The sequence below is a fragment of the Oryx dammah genome, unplaced genomic scaffold (genome assembly GCF_014754425.2).
Source record: "Oryx dammah isolate SB20612 unplaced genomic scaffold, SCBI_Odam_1.1 HiC_scaffold_9, whole genome shotgun sequence".
NCBI classification, from domain to species: Eukaryota; Metazoa; Chordata; class Mammalia; order Artiodactyla; family Bovidae; genus Oryx; species Oryx dammah.
In genome coordinates this window covers 52,448,276-52,461,505 of record NW_024070193.1, presented here as the reverse complement: position 1 = coordinate 52,461,505, position 13,230 = coordinate 52,448,276, and the positions used below count along the sequence as shown (strand labels likewise).

Below are 13,230 nucleotides of genomic sequence, written 5' to 3'. Positions count from 1 at the left end.
TGGCATGTAGATGTTTTGGTAGAATAAAGATTAATGGGCAAATAAATGTCAAAGAAAATAGATTCTTTCAAAACTAGTAACTTCCAGTCTTGGAAGAGAGAAGATGTGGTCAGGTAGAGAGGGGGAGCTGGACAAAATCTCAGAGACGGGGGCAAGAATTTTAAAAAAAGAAACATGCGTTTAAACTAGAATTGTATAGTTTTTAAAGAGGTAAGCTCCTTGTCAATCAGAGCATTTTGTGTTTGCATTGAAAAGGAAAATAAACTAGGTAAGTCCAAGGTATAATTTTAACTCTAGATTCTGGATAGTAGCATTATAAAAGTTAAACCTGAACTTAAATAAAACTCCATGAAAGAAACGTTTCCTCTTTGTTGGGCACTTCTCCACAGTCCCTGCTCACCTTGTATCATTTTACCCAGTCATGCCTCACTTTCACAGAGCAAAGATTAAAGACTCAAAGTCAATGGGGAGAAGCAGGGAACATCAATGCGGAAGGAGTGCTGAGTTCAAGGGAGGGAGTGGTGACTTTTTAGTTCAAACCAGCCCCGTATTGAGGTAACATTGGCCACATTTTTCGATATTTTTTTAATGAACGCTCTGACATTTTCTTATTTTTATCATGTTGTATAGACCAAATTGTACATAAATAGAGGCAGACTGGATATGATCCATAGGTTGATGATCTGTGACCCTTGTTACTGTTTTCTTGGCATGGTGTTCCTGAATACAATTTAAACTCATGCTTAATTCCTAAACTTTACCAGTATACAATATGAAACTCATCTTCTGCTGTTTATAGCAATACTGTAAAACAAAGCAATGTTTATGATGAAATTGACAGTTTATTTATTTGTGTAGAAAGAATTCTAAATTATTGCAGGGAAATTATACAAGTGTACTTTTAAAATGATGGTTCATTTGAATTGTTCCATGACATTTCAGGAGAAGAATGTTTAGATGAGGTTTCTTTCAGTCATAACCTTAGGGATACTCACAAGGCACCTATTTTCTCCATGCAGCATCTAAACTAAACATACATACCAAAAACACCCAAACACCCAACATGCCACAAACTCACAATGCAAGGTAAGCTGATGGAATATTTTATAGGAATGTGACAATATAAAAATATAAATAATGAACTGACCACATACAACATGTTATTCTGTTAAAACCGATGTAAGTTTAGGAGGTGAAGGTGTTGGTAGGAAACTGGAGAATTCCTTGAGATGTGGATCTATTCAGCAGAGAAGAAACATGCAGTATAGAAGCAAGAGTAACCACTCCATCTATTCTAGATTGGCTGAACTTACCAAACTATGTAAGCTCCCTCTGTATATATTTGAATTCATTCATGCCCTGTGCTAGGAAATACAGCTGGCAGTGTTAATCATTTCGTGCTCTTCTCCACTACCTGCCATGAACAGCATGATAATCCAGGGCCTACAACCCATTTGCAGTCATTCCTACTTAGAAGAAGAAAATATCACGGCTCTTTCCCCAGCAAAAGAACTAGCAAGGTTAATTATTTCTTTGAGGAAAATCACAGTTGATAAAAAAAAAAGGGTATGATGCACCTAGCAACATCATGCTACTAGAAAATAATTTGCAAAATTTGAATTTGGATAACTAATTTCTCTTGTGCTGCCTAAAGTTTTCAAATCACTGTTTTGTACTTTTTATGAGCTATTTTCAAGGCATTACTAAAGCTCCCCTGCTTTGGGATGTTTACACTTTGTGGGCTCAACATGGATAATTTTAAAAAACCAGGGTTTTAGTAACAAATAAGGACAGGTCACAGGAAAATCAAAATTGGGAAATTTTACCCCAATAATGGCTACAAAATGATAGAATATTAAATGTTAAGAATTTCTGCTGAATAGAACCCATTCTTGATAATGAAAATAGATGATCAAACAACTGATGCACAAATAAAATCTATAGATTCTTACCACCAATGGTATTAGCAGATTGTGATCCTGAACAAGTGTAAAGGCAGAATTAGGGTAAGGGTTATAATCCATGAAGAGGGAAGAAGCAGATTTAAAATGCATGGCAGATGGAAATAAGAAAGCTTTAGTCAGTTTTGAAAATTAAAAATCCTAAAGCAAAAAAAGCAAACTTTAACAAAAGCAGAACACCGAGTAGTTTTCACAGCTGGTAACTGAGATCAGACACCAATGGACAAAGCAGATGAAATGAAGGTGTAAAGTGCAGATTTTTCAGCTTTTCTTCTGATAGGCTATAATCTAAATAATTAAATGTTTAAATTTTTATTATTTAAACATTTAAAAACTACAGGTGAGGAAGAATTACAGCATCTTCTAGCTGAAGAAAAATTACATGAAAAAGCTACAGATTTTATCTTTCTTAAGACATTGAGGGAAAAAAACTGAACAGTAGCAGGGTGGGTGGAGAGACAAAATTTCTCACAGGCTGTACAATCATTTGTACATAATCAGTCACTACCGACAAGAAAAGACACAATCTTTAAGTAAATAATTAAGTCTGGAAGTCTCTCCATTGGGTCTGCTTTCAATTTATTTTTGGTTAGCCATTAGAACATACCTGCTTTGACTCAAGATTTTTTTTCCCTTAAATGGTGATATAAAATATGGAAAGACCATGCAAACCCTAGTGAATTACTTCACAACACAGTAATGTTTCTGTGTAAATGTGTGTAAAGAGACTTGCATCAAATTATATAAAGCTGCAATATCTTTTTTCAAAAGAATTTGAAAGAAAACAAACAGTCATTCAAATAAATATATAAGCAAGCAAATAAAAACCTCACCGGTATGATTTAAAACCTAAGTGATTTTACTGTGGGAAAGTTATCTGATCTTAAAATCTTACTGGGTCTAAAAGCCTATTATTAGGTTCTCACACTCTAGGAGAGGATTTGAAGTACTGTGCATAGGGTTTCAATGTCAAAAACCAAATATAAAAAAATTATTGTATATTCTCGATGTGATCAGTAGTAATAATACACTTAAAATGGAGGTCCTTAAGTAATATATTAAAAGATCATACACAAAGCACTTTGAATCTCTGCCATGAGTTCAGTCTTAGTGTTAGTTTAGAAGAAAACTCAGTAAAATCTCTCACATGAAACTAAGTTTTATCCTTAAGATACTAGATACAGTCTCGGGTTGCTATCTTTACTTTTCCTTATGCTTTAAATTTCCTTCACCATGATTTTTGTTTCCTGAAGGCCGTAAGACTAACAAGGTATAGAAAAGTGCACAACAGGAGTATAAAATTCAGTTGACATGACATTAAGAAAAACAAAGAGATCACTTTTATCAGCTAAAATATAGAGCATGTACTTTGTGCTCAGGCAAATACACTAATTTCACCCTCACAACAATCCTGTAAGATTATCCTATTCATTTTACTGGTTATACTCGAAGTACACAGAAATGTAACAACTTTAAATAACCTGGAATAGCCATGATCAACTCTGGGAAGTACGGCTCCAGATACCATGATCCAAGTCAATAGTTCGCAGACCTGACTGTAGCAGACGTCGCTGACCGATCCTGTTAAGGAATGGACCCAGCACACCTGTGGTGAGCTTCTCAGGCCTGCGTCCCCAGGCGATGCTGATGCTGGCTGGGGCATCGCATTGGGAATAGCAAGGCTCTAAACTTCTGTGTTACACTGCTAAAGATTAAGTTAAACAATTACTCTGTTTCTCCTATTTGTAAATAATCCTCAATTTGCAGACCAATTTTACTGGAGCATTTCTGCTTTTTTTAGGACTCTTGTTGAGTGCTCCAATCTTTACCCTGCCTGGATTTTTTTACTTTGGAAAGAGGAGAATCTGCTAGGCTGGACTTGTCTAATCATCATCTGGCACCCTCTAAGCCCAGCTCCTTTCCCTAATTCTAAGATTCAAGAATCAAGTTAAAAAACAGACGAACTGGGCATCTATATCTTGAAATATTATCTAAAGAACAGTAGAAGATAGCTACATTTCTTTCTTTCCAAAATGACCAAGTAATGATATAAAGAAGAACCCCAGAATTACCTCCCTAGAAAAAATCCCTGTTCTAAGAGGTATGTACTAAGGAAAATTTCTTGATAAAGAAGGAAAGAGATCTCTTTTAAATTAATTATGCCATAAGTGTATATATTACTATTCTGGAACATAGAGGAATGGATCATTCATTTTACCTAGAATTCAAAATTGTGCTTTTTAATAATTGCGCTTATGAGAAACTCAGCTTCCAATGAAACTGCAAAGATATAAATCTTAAATTTAACAAGGAATATTAACAAAACTGGTCATTTCAATTTGTTTCCTCTTTATAAATCAGTATATACCTGCCAAAAATGCTGACTGTATTCTAATGGATTTTAGGGAAAGTACAAAGATACTACATACCTGTCCTTGAATAATTAACTAGATGCAACCAGATTTGATGCTAACATACAGCAATTATTTTGCCCCTAAAAAGCACAATTTTCCACATTTACAGTTTCTGAGTAGACTGTGAAAACCTTAATGCTAATAAAAGAGTTGTGTTATCTCCATGCAAAAGTCTGTATAACAGATGAAGTTTCTCTTTCTAAGTGGCAGGTATCAATGATGCAGCCCTAGTAACACATCAAGGACAAGACAACACCCACTCCAAAAGTTCAAAAACATGCACAACAACTGACCCAAAACATTGAAAAAAAAATACCTTCATTTTTGTCAGGTGATGATGAACCTAAAGTACAGAACAAGAACTCAGTATGTGGCTTGTCTTTTTGGGAATTAGTTTTGTCTTTTTCCACTGGTCAATCTCCTAATACAGTAACATACAAAGAACACGCTTATCCTAACATAGTAGAAACACGAGAGAACTAATAGGTAATACATACGCTGTGACTGAGACACCATCTTTGTTCGACTTCTTCCTCTGGAATCTGTCTTGGCATTTCCCACACTAGCAAGTGGTGCTGAAAGCTTTGCTCTCACCCGCCCTAAAGAATAAAATGATTTATATAATTACAGACATTTTTCTATAATATTTAGTAATGAGGGGGAAAAAAAAATCTCACTACAATTTTCTAATTGGGTGTGCTTCTCAAGTATCATTAAATTCTGTAACACTGTAAACTTCACTCTAAAGATTAGCATTTTCCCTTGAAATTTTAAAAATATATACTGTTTTTTGTGTGTTGCACCATAAACTAACTTTAAGGGTAAGAATAAAGTCAAGCTAAAAGATCTCCATTATTCTCAGTTTGATATTATTAGTCCAGTAGAGTTATAATTAAGATAATTACCACAGGCATACATTTATTCAGTTTCCATGAAATTTAATTTATTCTCAAATTCAGCCTATAGTTTAAAATACAAGCCTAAGCTTAGAAACAACAGCCTGGTCTTTTGGACTGAAAATGTACTTCCGAAGGGATTTGCAGGAAGATACAATACTAGCTAAAATATCTTTTTATATGCTGTGCTAAACATCAGAGTACTACAGACATACATGGACACATTTACTATTCTCTTCCCCAAACAGCCAACTTCCATTTATAAAATTATTTGAGGAAACACCAATCACAGAGGAGTTGGCACTTTACACATTTCCTTCTCTGCCTCCAATCAGTATTCCTTCCTTCTCTATTACTGTTTCACCCCCCTCCATGAAACCAAGGCGCAGAAATGTTTCTAGAGCTCTTGAACCAAAGGAGAGAATGCTTATTTATTGAAGTGCTTAAGTAAACTGTCATTAGAAAAAACAAAAATATATTACTAGTAGGTACTTTGGTGTTCTCGAGCAACAGCCTCAATCACTATCACATTGGAACCCATACCAACGTGATCATGGAGAAGAGCTTAGAATCCTTTTCACTTAAAAGGCACAACTTGGAGGGCAATCACAATCTACGGGCTAGCTTGATACGGCAATATTAATTAAGAAAACGTATCTAAAGGTAAGGAAAATTTCAAAATTATGAAATGAGTGAGGGAAGAGAAGAGAATAACTAAGAACAAGGAATAAAATGAAGCAAAATGAGAAGTACAGGTGGTAGATCCTCTCATTCTATCAACTTCTTCAAGGCCCCCCAAAAGCTCATGATTCAGGACTTTCACCCTTTTACAGAGTCTGCTTAGAATAGGACATGATGTTCTCCTGACTAAGAAGTAAAATAGAAAGAAAATTATTATTTTTGAAATGCAAAATTTATCCATTATAATAAGGAAGTTAGGATAAATTATTTTGATATTACCATCTAAATTATAGTGACACAGTGCCAGAAACCATTTTTATAAAGTATTCTAAAACTTAAAATATGAAAATATTTCAAATATATCAGAGTAAACATGAGACCATCAAAATGTCAAATCTACTTGGTTGTATTACAAGAAAATGCCACTCGTAAAATGTGGGAAAAAATTGTGGTTCATATCAGAGGCTTAATTAATAAGATAGCCTCTAAGCAGGATAAATAAAAACACTGAAGATTTTCCTTTCTCCAAATTGAAAAGTAATAAATATTTTTAAAAAGGTAAATTGGTTCAGCAAAATAAAGTATTGTATCTAGCAAGGTTTTTGTACTTCCAAATTCATACCATATGCAATTCCCCAGGCACTGACTCAAAATCAAAGATACATTTAAAAGCTGACAAAATAAATGCATTTAAATGGGATGATATTTAAACTCCAATGATAAAGCAATGATGCGTGCATTCACAAAGTATAAATGAACTGGCAAAAATTAAAAAAACAAAAACACATAAGAAAGGCATTAATGTCACTACAGAAAAAAATGAAACTAGGTAACTTTATACTAGGTATTATTAAACATGTGAAGCAATTATGTTTTTTCCAGCATGAGATAATGCAAGATACACAGCAAAACTCCAGGATGAAGGATTAGGAAAAAAAAAAAAAATCTACATGAATAACACAACCAAACACAAAATGTAGAAGCTAGCACAGCTGGCAAATTATAGATCTGCAAAGAAAGTAGCCTATTTTAGTTTTTAATATTTAATTCCTACTAATGAAAATATTAATGTAGAGGTATTTGTGTTACTAACAAAATGTTTAATTCTTACCATCTTCAGATGCTGTTCCTAAATAAGAGAAATAAAACAATAACGTTTCAACAAAGTCTGCCAATGTTGATATTAAGACTTTCCTTGTGCCTCCCCCCCAAGACGAAAACAAAAGGGCAAAAGAAAAAAATATCTTTTAGTTTGGTAGCCTTAAATTAGCTTTTAAAAGGTTTTGAGATAAAACAAAATTTGAGGTAACCTAAAGACTCACAGCATAAAACAGTTAAAACTAGACAACTGAAAATAGCAAAATTCTGAAATAAACCAGTTTGTCTACTGTATTTCATATTGAAAATTTTAAATGAAGAAAAGTAATAAAACTAATTACTCAAGAATGATACAACTCTGTCACTGCTCCCTTCAAAACAAATGTTTTAATGTATCTTTCCAGTATAAGAATACTTTCTGAGCATTTTCAAAAGGGAGCCCAAGAAAGAACTAGAAAACTAACTGACAAACATGGGAATCACATCCATGACCCAGGCTGTGTTGTTTTCATCAAAGCGTTACCTATGAATCTATCAGCTATTTATTCAAGCTTTTTTGTATTCCTTGATTCATGGGGTTGCAAAGAGTCAGACAGGACTGAGTGACTGAACTGAACTGAACTGAACTGAAGATGTTGTAAAAGCTAGCAAAAAAATTATCAAGTAAAGAGAATTTCCTGGCAGTCCACTGGTTAGGACTCCACATTTTTACTGCTAAGGTCTGGGGTTCAATCCCTGGTTGGGGAACTGAGATGCCACAAGTTGCACAGCATGGTCAAAAAAAATCAAGGATGAATATCAGAACTCATTACTATTATAGAGCAATAGCAGATATTTTTCTCTCTGTGTGTATATAGATTAAAAAAAAAAAACAAAAAGGGACTAAATATCAATTAGAGTATCACATTATATAACACAGGTGATTTCTCAAATAGGCTGATGTTTCTGACCCAAACAAGAAAAATTTTGATCTGTAAAGTGAGAATAATTTGTTTTTTTAAGGATCCAGACTCTCAGTGACAGAAGTGATACCACACGGTCTGAAATATAGAAACTATCTCTTGGTGGGTTTTCATTCATTTAATAATTCCTTAAATTTATGAAATACATTAAACATAAAGAGACACAGAGACCAATTATAAATAACACTCATGTACCCAAGCCAAGATTAAATAAATCATCAGAGTGGAAGATAAACCCATTTCAGAGTTTATGTAATAATTGATAGAAAAACACATAGTTTTCCATTTTTCCTAGATCTCACACTATGACTTACAGATTCATGATCTTCTTACAAGTTCTTACAAAAAAGCTCCAGTTCCTAGATAACACTGTAGTAGCTGATGATGTGAAGGAAAAGTATGGATAATATAGTCTAGTACCAGACAAAAATACCATACAGATAAAACTATCATACTGGATCAAGCACCTAAAGATAAACTAAATAATGAAATTTAAAAGGTACAGCTCAAAATAACTTTGATTAAATGTTCATTTGAAACACACTCTTAAAAAGACAGCATCTGTACCTAGCATTTCATTTTCATAAATGACCACTGTTATTGTTGTTTAATCGCTAAGTTGTATCTGACTTTTTTCTGACCCAGGGAATTTCCCAGGCTAGAATGCTGGAATGGGTTGTCCTTTCCTTCTCCAGTGGATCTTCCTGACCCAGGGATCGAACCTGAGTCTCACGTGTCTCCTGCATTGGCAACAGATTTTTTACCACTGAGCCACCAGAGGAGACATATGAATCCGTAAAATATGTCATTTGTCTCTCTCTATAGCAGAGTTAGTAAACTAAAGAATCGAATTATGTGACTTATGAGGTTCCTTTCTCTTGAATCTGGTATTTCTGAGAAAGACTTGAGAAATCGAGAATATTCTAAGGGCTCAGGTTGAAAAAAGTTAAGAAAATTGATTCAACTTAAACAAACAGTAATTTAGTATTTGAATAAACTGAGAAACCCAAAATGGATATGTCTAGCCCCAAATTCAATCAGAGAATTATGGAACCATTTTCACATTAAGACTGCTGCTAAATAAGCAGTCTATTTTCAGAAATTAAGAGAACAAAGATATTACACAGAATCCAAGAACCATAAAATTTTTTAGTAGAATTAGAAAAGGAAGTTCTTACCATCCATCTTGTCAGAAGTATCCTCTTTGATGAAAGAGCAAGCAAAGAACAGAGGAAAACTTGGTATATTAGAAAAAGATTTTATAACCCCTGGAAAACATTATTTCCAAGAAGATAGAATTCACAGCACAGATATGAAGCTTTTCAATTAAAACATACTAGATTAAATAAGATGAATTTCCTTTGTGAGACAAAGATATCAGAAAGAAAAAAAAAAGAACTGAATTGATAATAAGTCTAATTTTTATTTGCGTAGAGAAGTTAGAGAAGCCCATGTTCCAACCTTGGGCGCCTCCACCATCAGACAAACCTCCTGCTTGGGTCTGCTGAGCTTCTCATAATCTGAGTCACTTCGCCTTGCTTTCTTTCTTCCTCTATAGGCTAGAGCACACCCCCAAATTCCACTCTAAATTTAGCTCTTTTGTCATTATCTTCCCTCTACTGCCTTGCTGCTTCCTCACCCCATCCTTTCCTAGTACTTTCGGTCCTGTAAGCCCTGAAGTATGGATAAATCAAACGACTCTAATTTTCTACCCCGCTACACTGAGGTGCCCCAACAGAGACAATTATAAAACCACAAAGTCATGCATAAAGGCACTGCTAGAAACTAGGGTAATCATCAGGCTTGGCCTTGAGTGACTGTGCAGAAAATTATTAACATACCAGGCCTGATACTCTTAAGAAAAGCCTAATTACAGGGCTGGCCCTTAGCTGGCCGCTGGTAAGTTAGTTTTGGATCCTGACTGTTTCAGTGTTGGGGACAAGGTATCGAACTCCTGTTAAAGGAACTTGCCTGAACTGTTTTTGCAGATAATGTGATTTATGAGGAATACCTGCTCTCTCTTTGGGAGAACAGATGTTGGTAATTGTGGCTGGGTATATGGCAGTGCCTACCTAACCACCCCCCCTTTACCCTCACCCTGGGCTGAGTCTTAAGTGAGTCTCCCTGGGCAGAAACACTACACACATGTTCTACAGTCACTGCTGGAGGAAGGAGCATGTTTCATACAGCCCATCATTTTGCCTCTGGGAGGGATAACTCTGAAAGCCTGTGCCTCGACGCCTCCAGAACACCCAATGGGTTGTTTTCCCTTGCTGATCCTGCTGTGTGTCCTTTTGCTCTAATAAACCTCAGCCATGAGTACAGCCAAGTCGTGTGAGTTCTTCCAGCAAGTCTCTTAACTGTGTGGGCGGTTGCAGGAAGGCCAGAAGAGTACCCCACCTCTTGTGACCCCTCAACAAGCTGTAGCACACTTCCAGTCGCCTCTCAGACACAACCTGGTTTTTATCAGCAATGTCCTGACTCTATTTCCTCAAATGTGAAAACACAGACACAACAAACTCCTGATGACGTGGTTCTCAACGCCCAGCTGCCCCAAAGACATGTGAACTACCTGCTTCTTCCTTTTCTTCCCCATACCTCAGTGACGCTGATGACCTTTCAACACCCAAGGCTAACTCCCTAGTGCTATACATCCTATTCCTTATACCTTTCACAAGAATTCTGGCCATAAGTGATTTCCTCTCATTCTTGCATTTTAACTTTTTCTTCTCTATTGATCCTACCAAATTAGTACACAAACATATGTAACTCCCTTAATTTTGAAAAAACAAGAAGTTCATTAACCTTTAACTATAGATAATTGCTACAATGTTTTTTTTATCTCCTCTCAACCATTAAGCATAGGAATAATTTAGGCAGATTCTCCTTCCAACTTCTTCCTCAATCAAAGAAGTCTGACTTCTGTCACATGATACCACTGAAATCATTTACTTTCTTTTTCATTTAGGCAATCTCACAAACCTAGCCATTGAGAACAAATATTCATAAATTTGGCATAGATATGTCAAGGTTTCCTTAATAGAAATTCCTGTCTCCCATTCTATCAAACTTCTTCTCAGGATAAAGTTTTAAAGGGTAAACCTCAAAACACTCATCATATCCCACTGTTAAAGGATTCAGTACTTTAGTGGCGGAAAAACCCAGTGGCAACTGCTTTAAGTAATGTATTGAGTTTAATATTGAAAGATTATAATAAGAACAGTCCCTAATCATTTCTGAATCTAATCTCAAGCACAGATCTCTCTCTTGAGTTTTCTGCCATTGTATGTAATTCTTTCTCATATACTACTGTGCCTCCATAACAATTCCAGGTTGATGTCTCGGCGATGTCAAACTCAAAATGCGTAAAACTCAACAAGCTTTTAGCTGCTCATCTTTTAGCAACCTACTGATAGACTGAGAGATTGTTTCAGTACAGAAGCATATTATCTCTGGATCCATAAATGTTCAGCCATTATAAACAGAATCAAAGTGAAGAAAACACAAGTCCCATCGGTATAAGAAAGGTCAGAAAGAGGGGAGGAAGGCGTCTAGGAAGGAAGAAGAGAGGAACGGAGGGAGGGAGGGAAGGAAGGAAGACAGCACGGAAAAGAGAAAAAGACACAGAAATAGAAAGAATGAGAAAATCTATTCTCTAAGCTCTGGAAAGAGCCACAGGCTAGTATCTCATTGTCCCTGAGTGTGAGCCTGGGTCAGGAAAAAAAGAGGACAGAGGGCACCTTTCCCTTCTGTAAGAAAGCAAACATGCCCTTCAAACCTTAAGGAACCAAAGAAACAAATTAAGGAATCTCATGGCACTGTTACGACTTTCCTATGAAAAAAACACCGCAGCAAAAGGCTTTCAAATTCACATTAAAACACTTCAAATTCAATATTTTTTCCTAGTACTAAAAAATAAAAGCTGTTAAATATGTTTTATTGTTAAGACTCACAATGAGTAAGTTTTATTATGTTTCCCATTTTTCCCCACTTAAAAAATTAATGTATAATTCATGTACCATAGTACACAATTCAGTGCTTTTAATATATTCACAAGACTGCACAACCCTCATACATACCCAATTCCAGAACACCTTCATCACTTCAAAAAGAAATCTTACACCCACTGATGTCACCCTCTATTTCTCCCAACTCCCATCACTTAGCAACAACTGCTTTATGTTTCTGTGGATTCACCTATTCTAGGCCTTTCATGCAAATGGAATCATAAGTATGTGCCAGTTTGAACTTACCTTGATAATGCTTTCAAGTTCCATCATCTTAGAGGATGCACTAGTATTCCATTTTTATGTAGTTTGATCCTTTTTATGGCTGAGTGATATCCCGTCTCATTGTATGTACATATCTGCTTAACCAGCTACCAGCTGATGAACATTTGAGTTGTTTCCACTTTACGGCTGTTATGAATAATGTTGCTTGAACATTTATTCATGTATATATTTTAATGAGAACATATGTTTCATATGTCTTGGGTAAACAGCTGGGAGTGGAACTCTCTGTTTCACTTTTTGAGCAACTCCCAAGCTGCTCCCAGGGTGGCTCTGCTTACATTCCATGAGCAGTATGTGATGTTTCAGTTTCTCCATATCTTCACCAGCCATCCTAGTGAGTGTGAAGAGGTGCTTTCGAATTTCATTTCCCTAATGTCTAATGATGTTGAGCATCTTTTTATGTGCTTTCACTGGTAATTTGTATATTGTCTTTAGAGAAATGCATATTCAAATTCTTTGCCTATTTTTTAAACAGAATTGTCTTTTTGTTACTGAGTTATAAAAATTCTTTATATATTTGAGATCTAAGTCCTTAATCAGATACATGATTTGCACATTTTCTCTATTTTGTGTGTTGTCTCTTCACTTTCTTGATGGTGCCCTTTGAAACAAAATTTTTAATTTGATGAAGTCCAAGCTTTATCCAGCTTCTCTTCGGTTGTGTGTGTTCGGTAAAGTATCTAAGAAAACATAGCATCATTCAAGACAATGAAGATTTATACATGTGTTTCCTTCTAAGAGCTTTATAGCTGTAGCTCTTACATTTGGGTCTTTAATCTATTTTGAGTTAATATTTTGGATATAGTATGAGGTAGGGGTCCAAATTCATTTCTTGGCATGTGGCTATCCAGTTGTTCCAGCACCATTTGTTGAAAAGAATTCTTCTCTACGGCATGGTTTTGGCACCCTTGTTGAAAATCAGCTCA

The 13,230-nt window shown here is 35.4% G+C and overlaps 1 protein-coding gene across 18 annotated transcripts in view; it reads right to left on the bottom strand.

Annotated features, from left to right (window-relative positions):
* The window catches only part of CLASP2 (cytoplasmic linker associated protein 2), a 176,243-nt gene that overhangs the window by 56,378 nt on the left and 106,635 nt on the right, over window positions 1-13,230 (bottom strand). For 11 of the 18 annotated variants that reach the window (XM_040246289.1, XM_040246290.1, XM_040246291.1 and 8 more), the window contains 3 exons: window positions 9,191-9,214; window positions 7,064-7,081; window positions 4,873-4,974 (listed from right to left, as the gene is read on the bottom strand). In XM_040246289.1, coding sequence (XP_040102223.1) covers window positions 4,873-4,974; window positions 7,064-7,081; window positions 9,191-9,214 — 144 coding nt within the window. Of the gene's footprint in view, window positions 1-1,952; window positions 1,980-4,691; window positions 4,719-4,872; window positions 4,975-7,063; window positions 7,082-9,190; window positions 9,215-13,230 lie in introns of all 18 variants that reach the window. The other 7 variants (XM_040246295.1, XM_040246299.1, XM_040246296.1 and 4 more) reach the window with 3 other exon arrangements.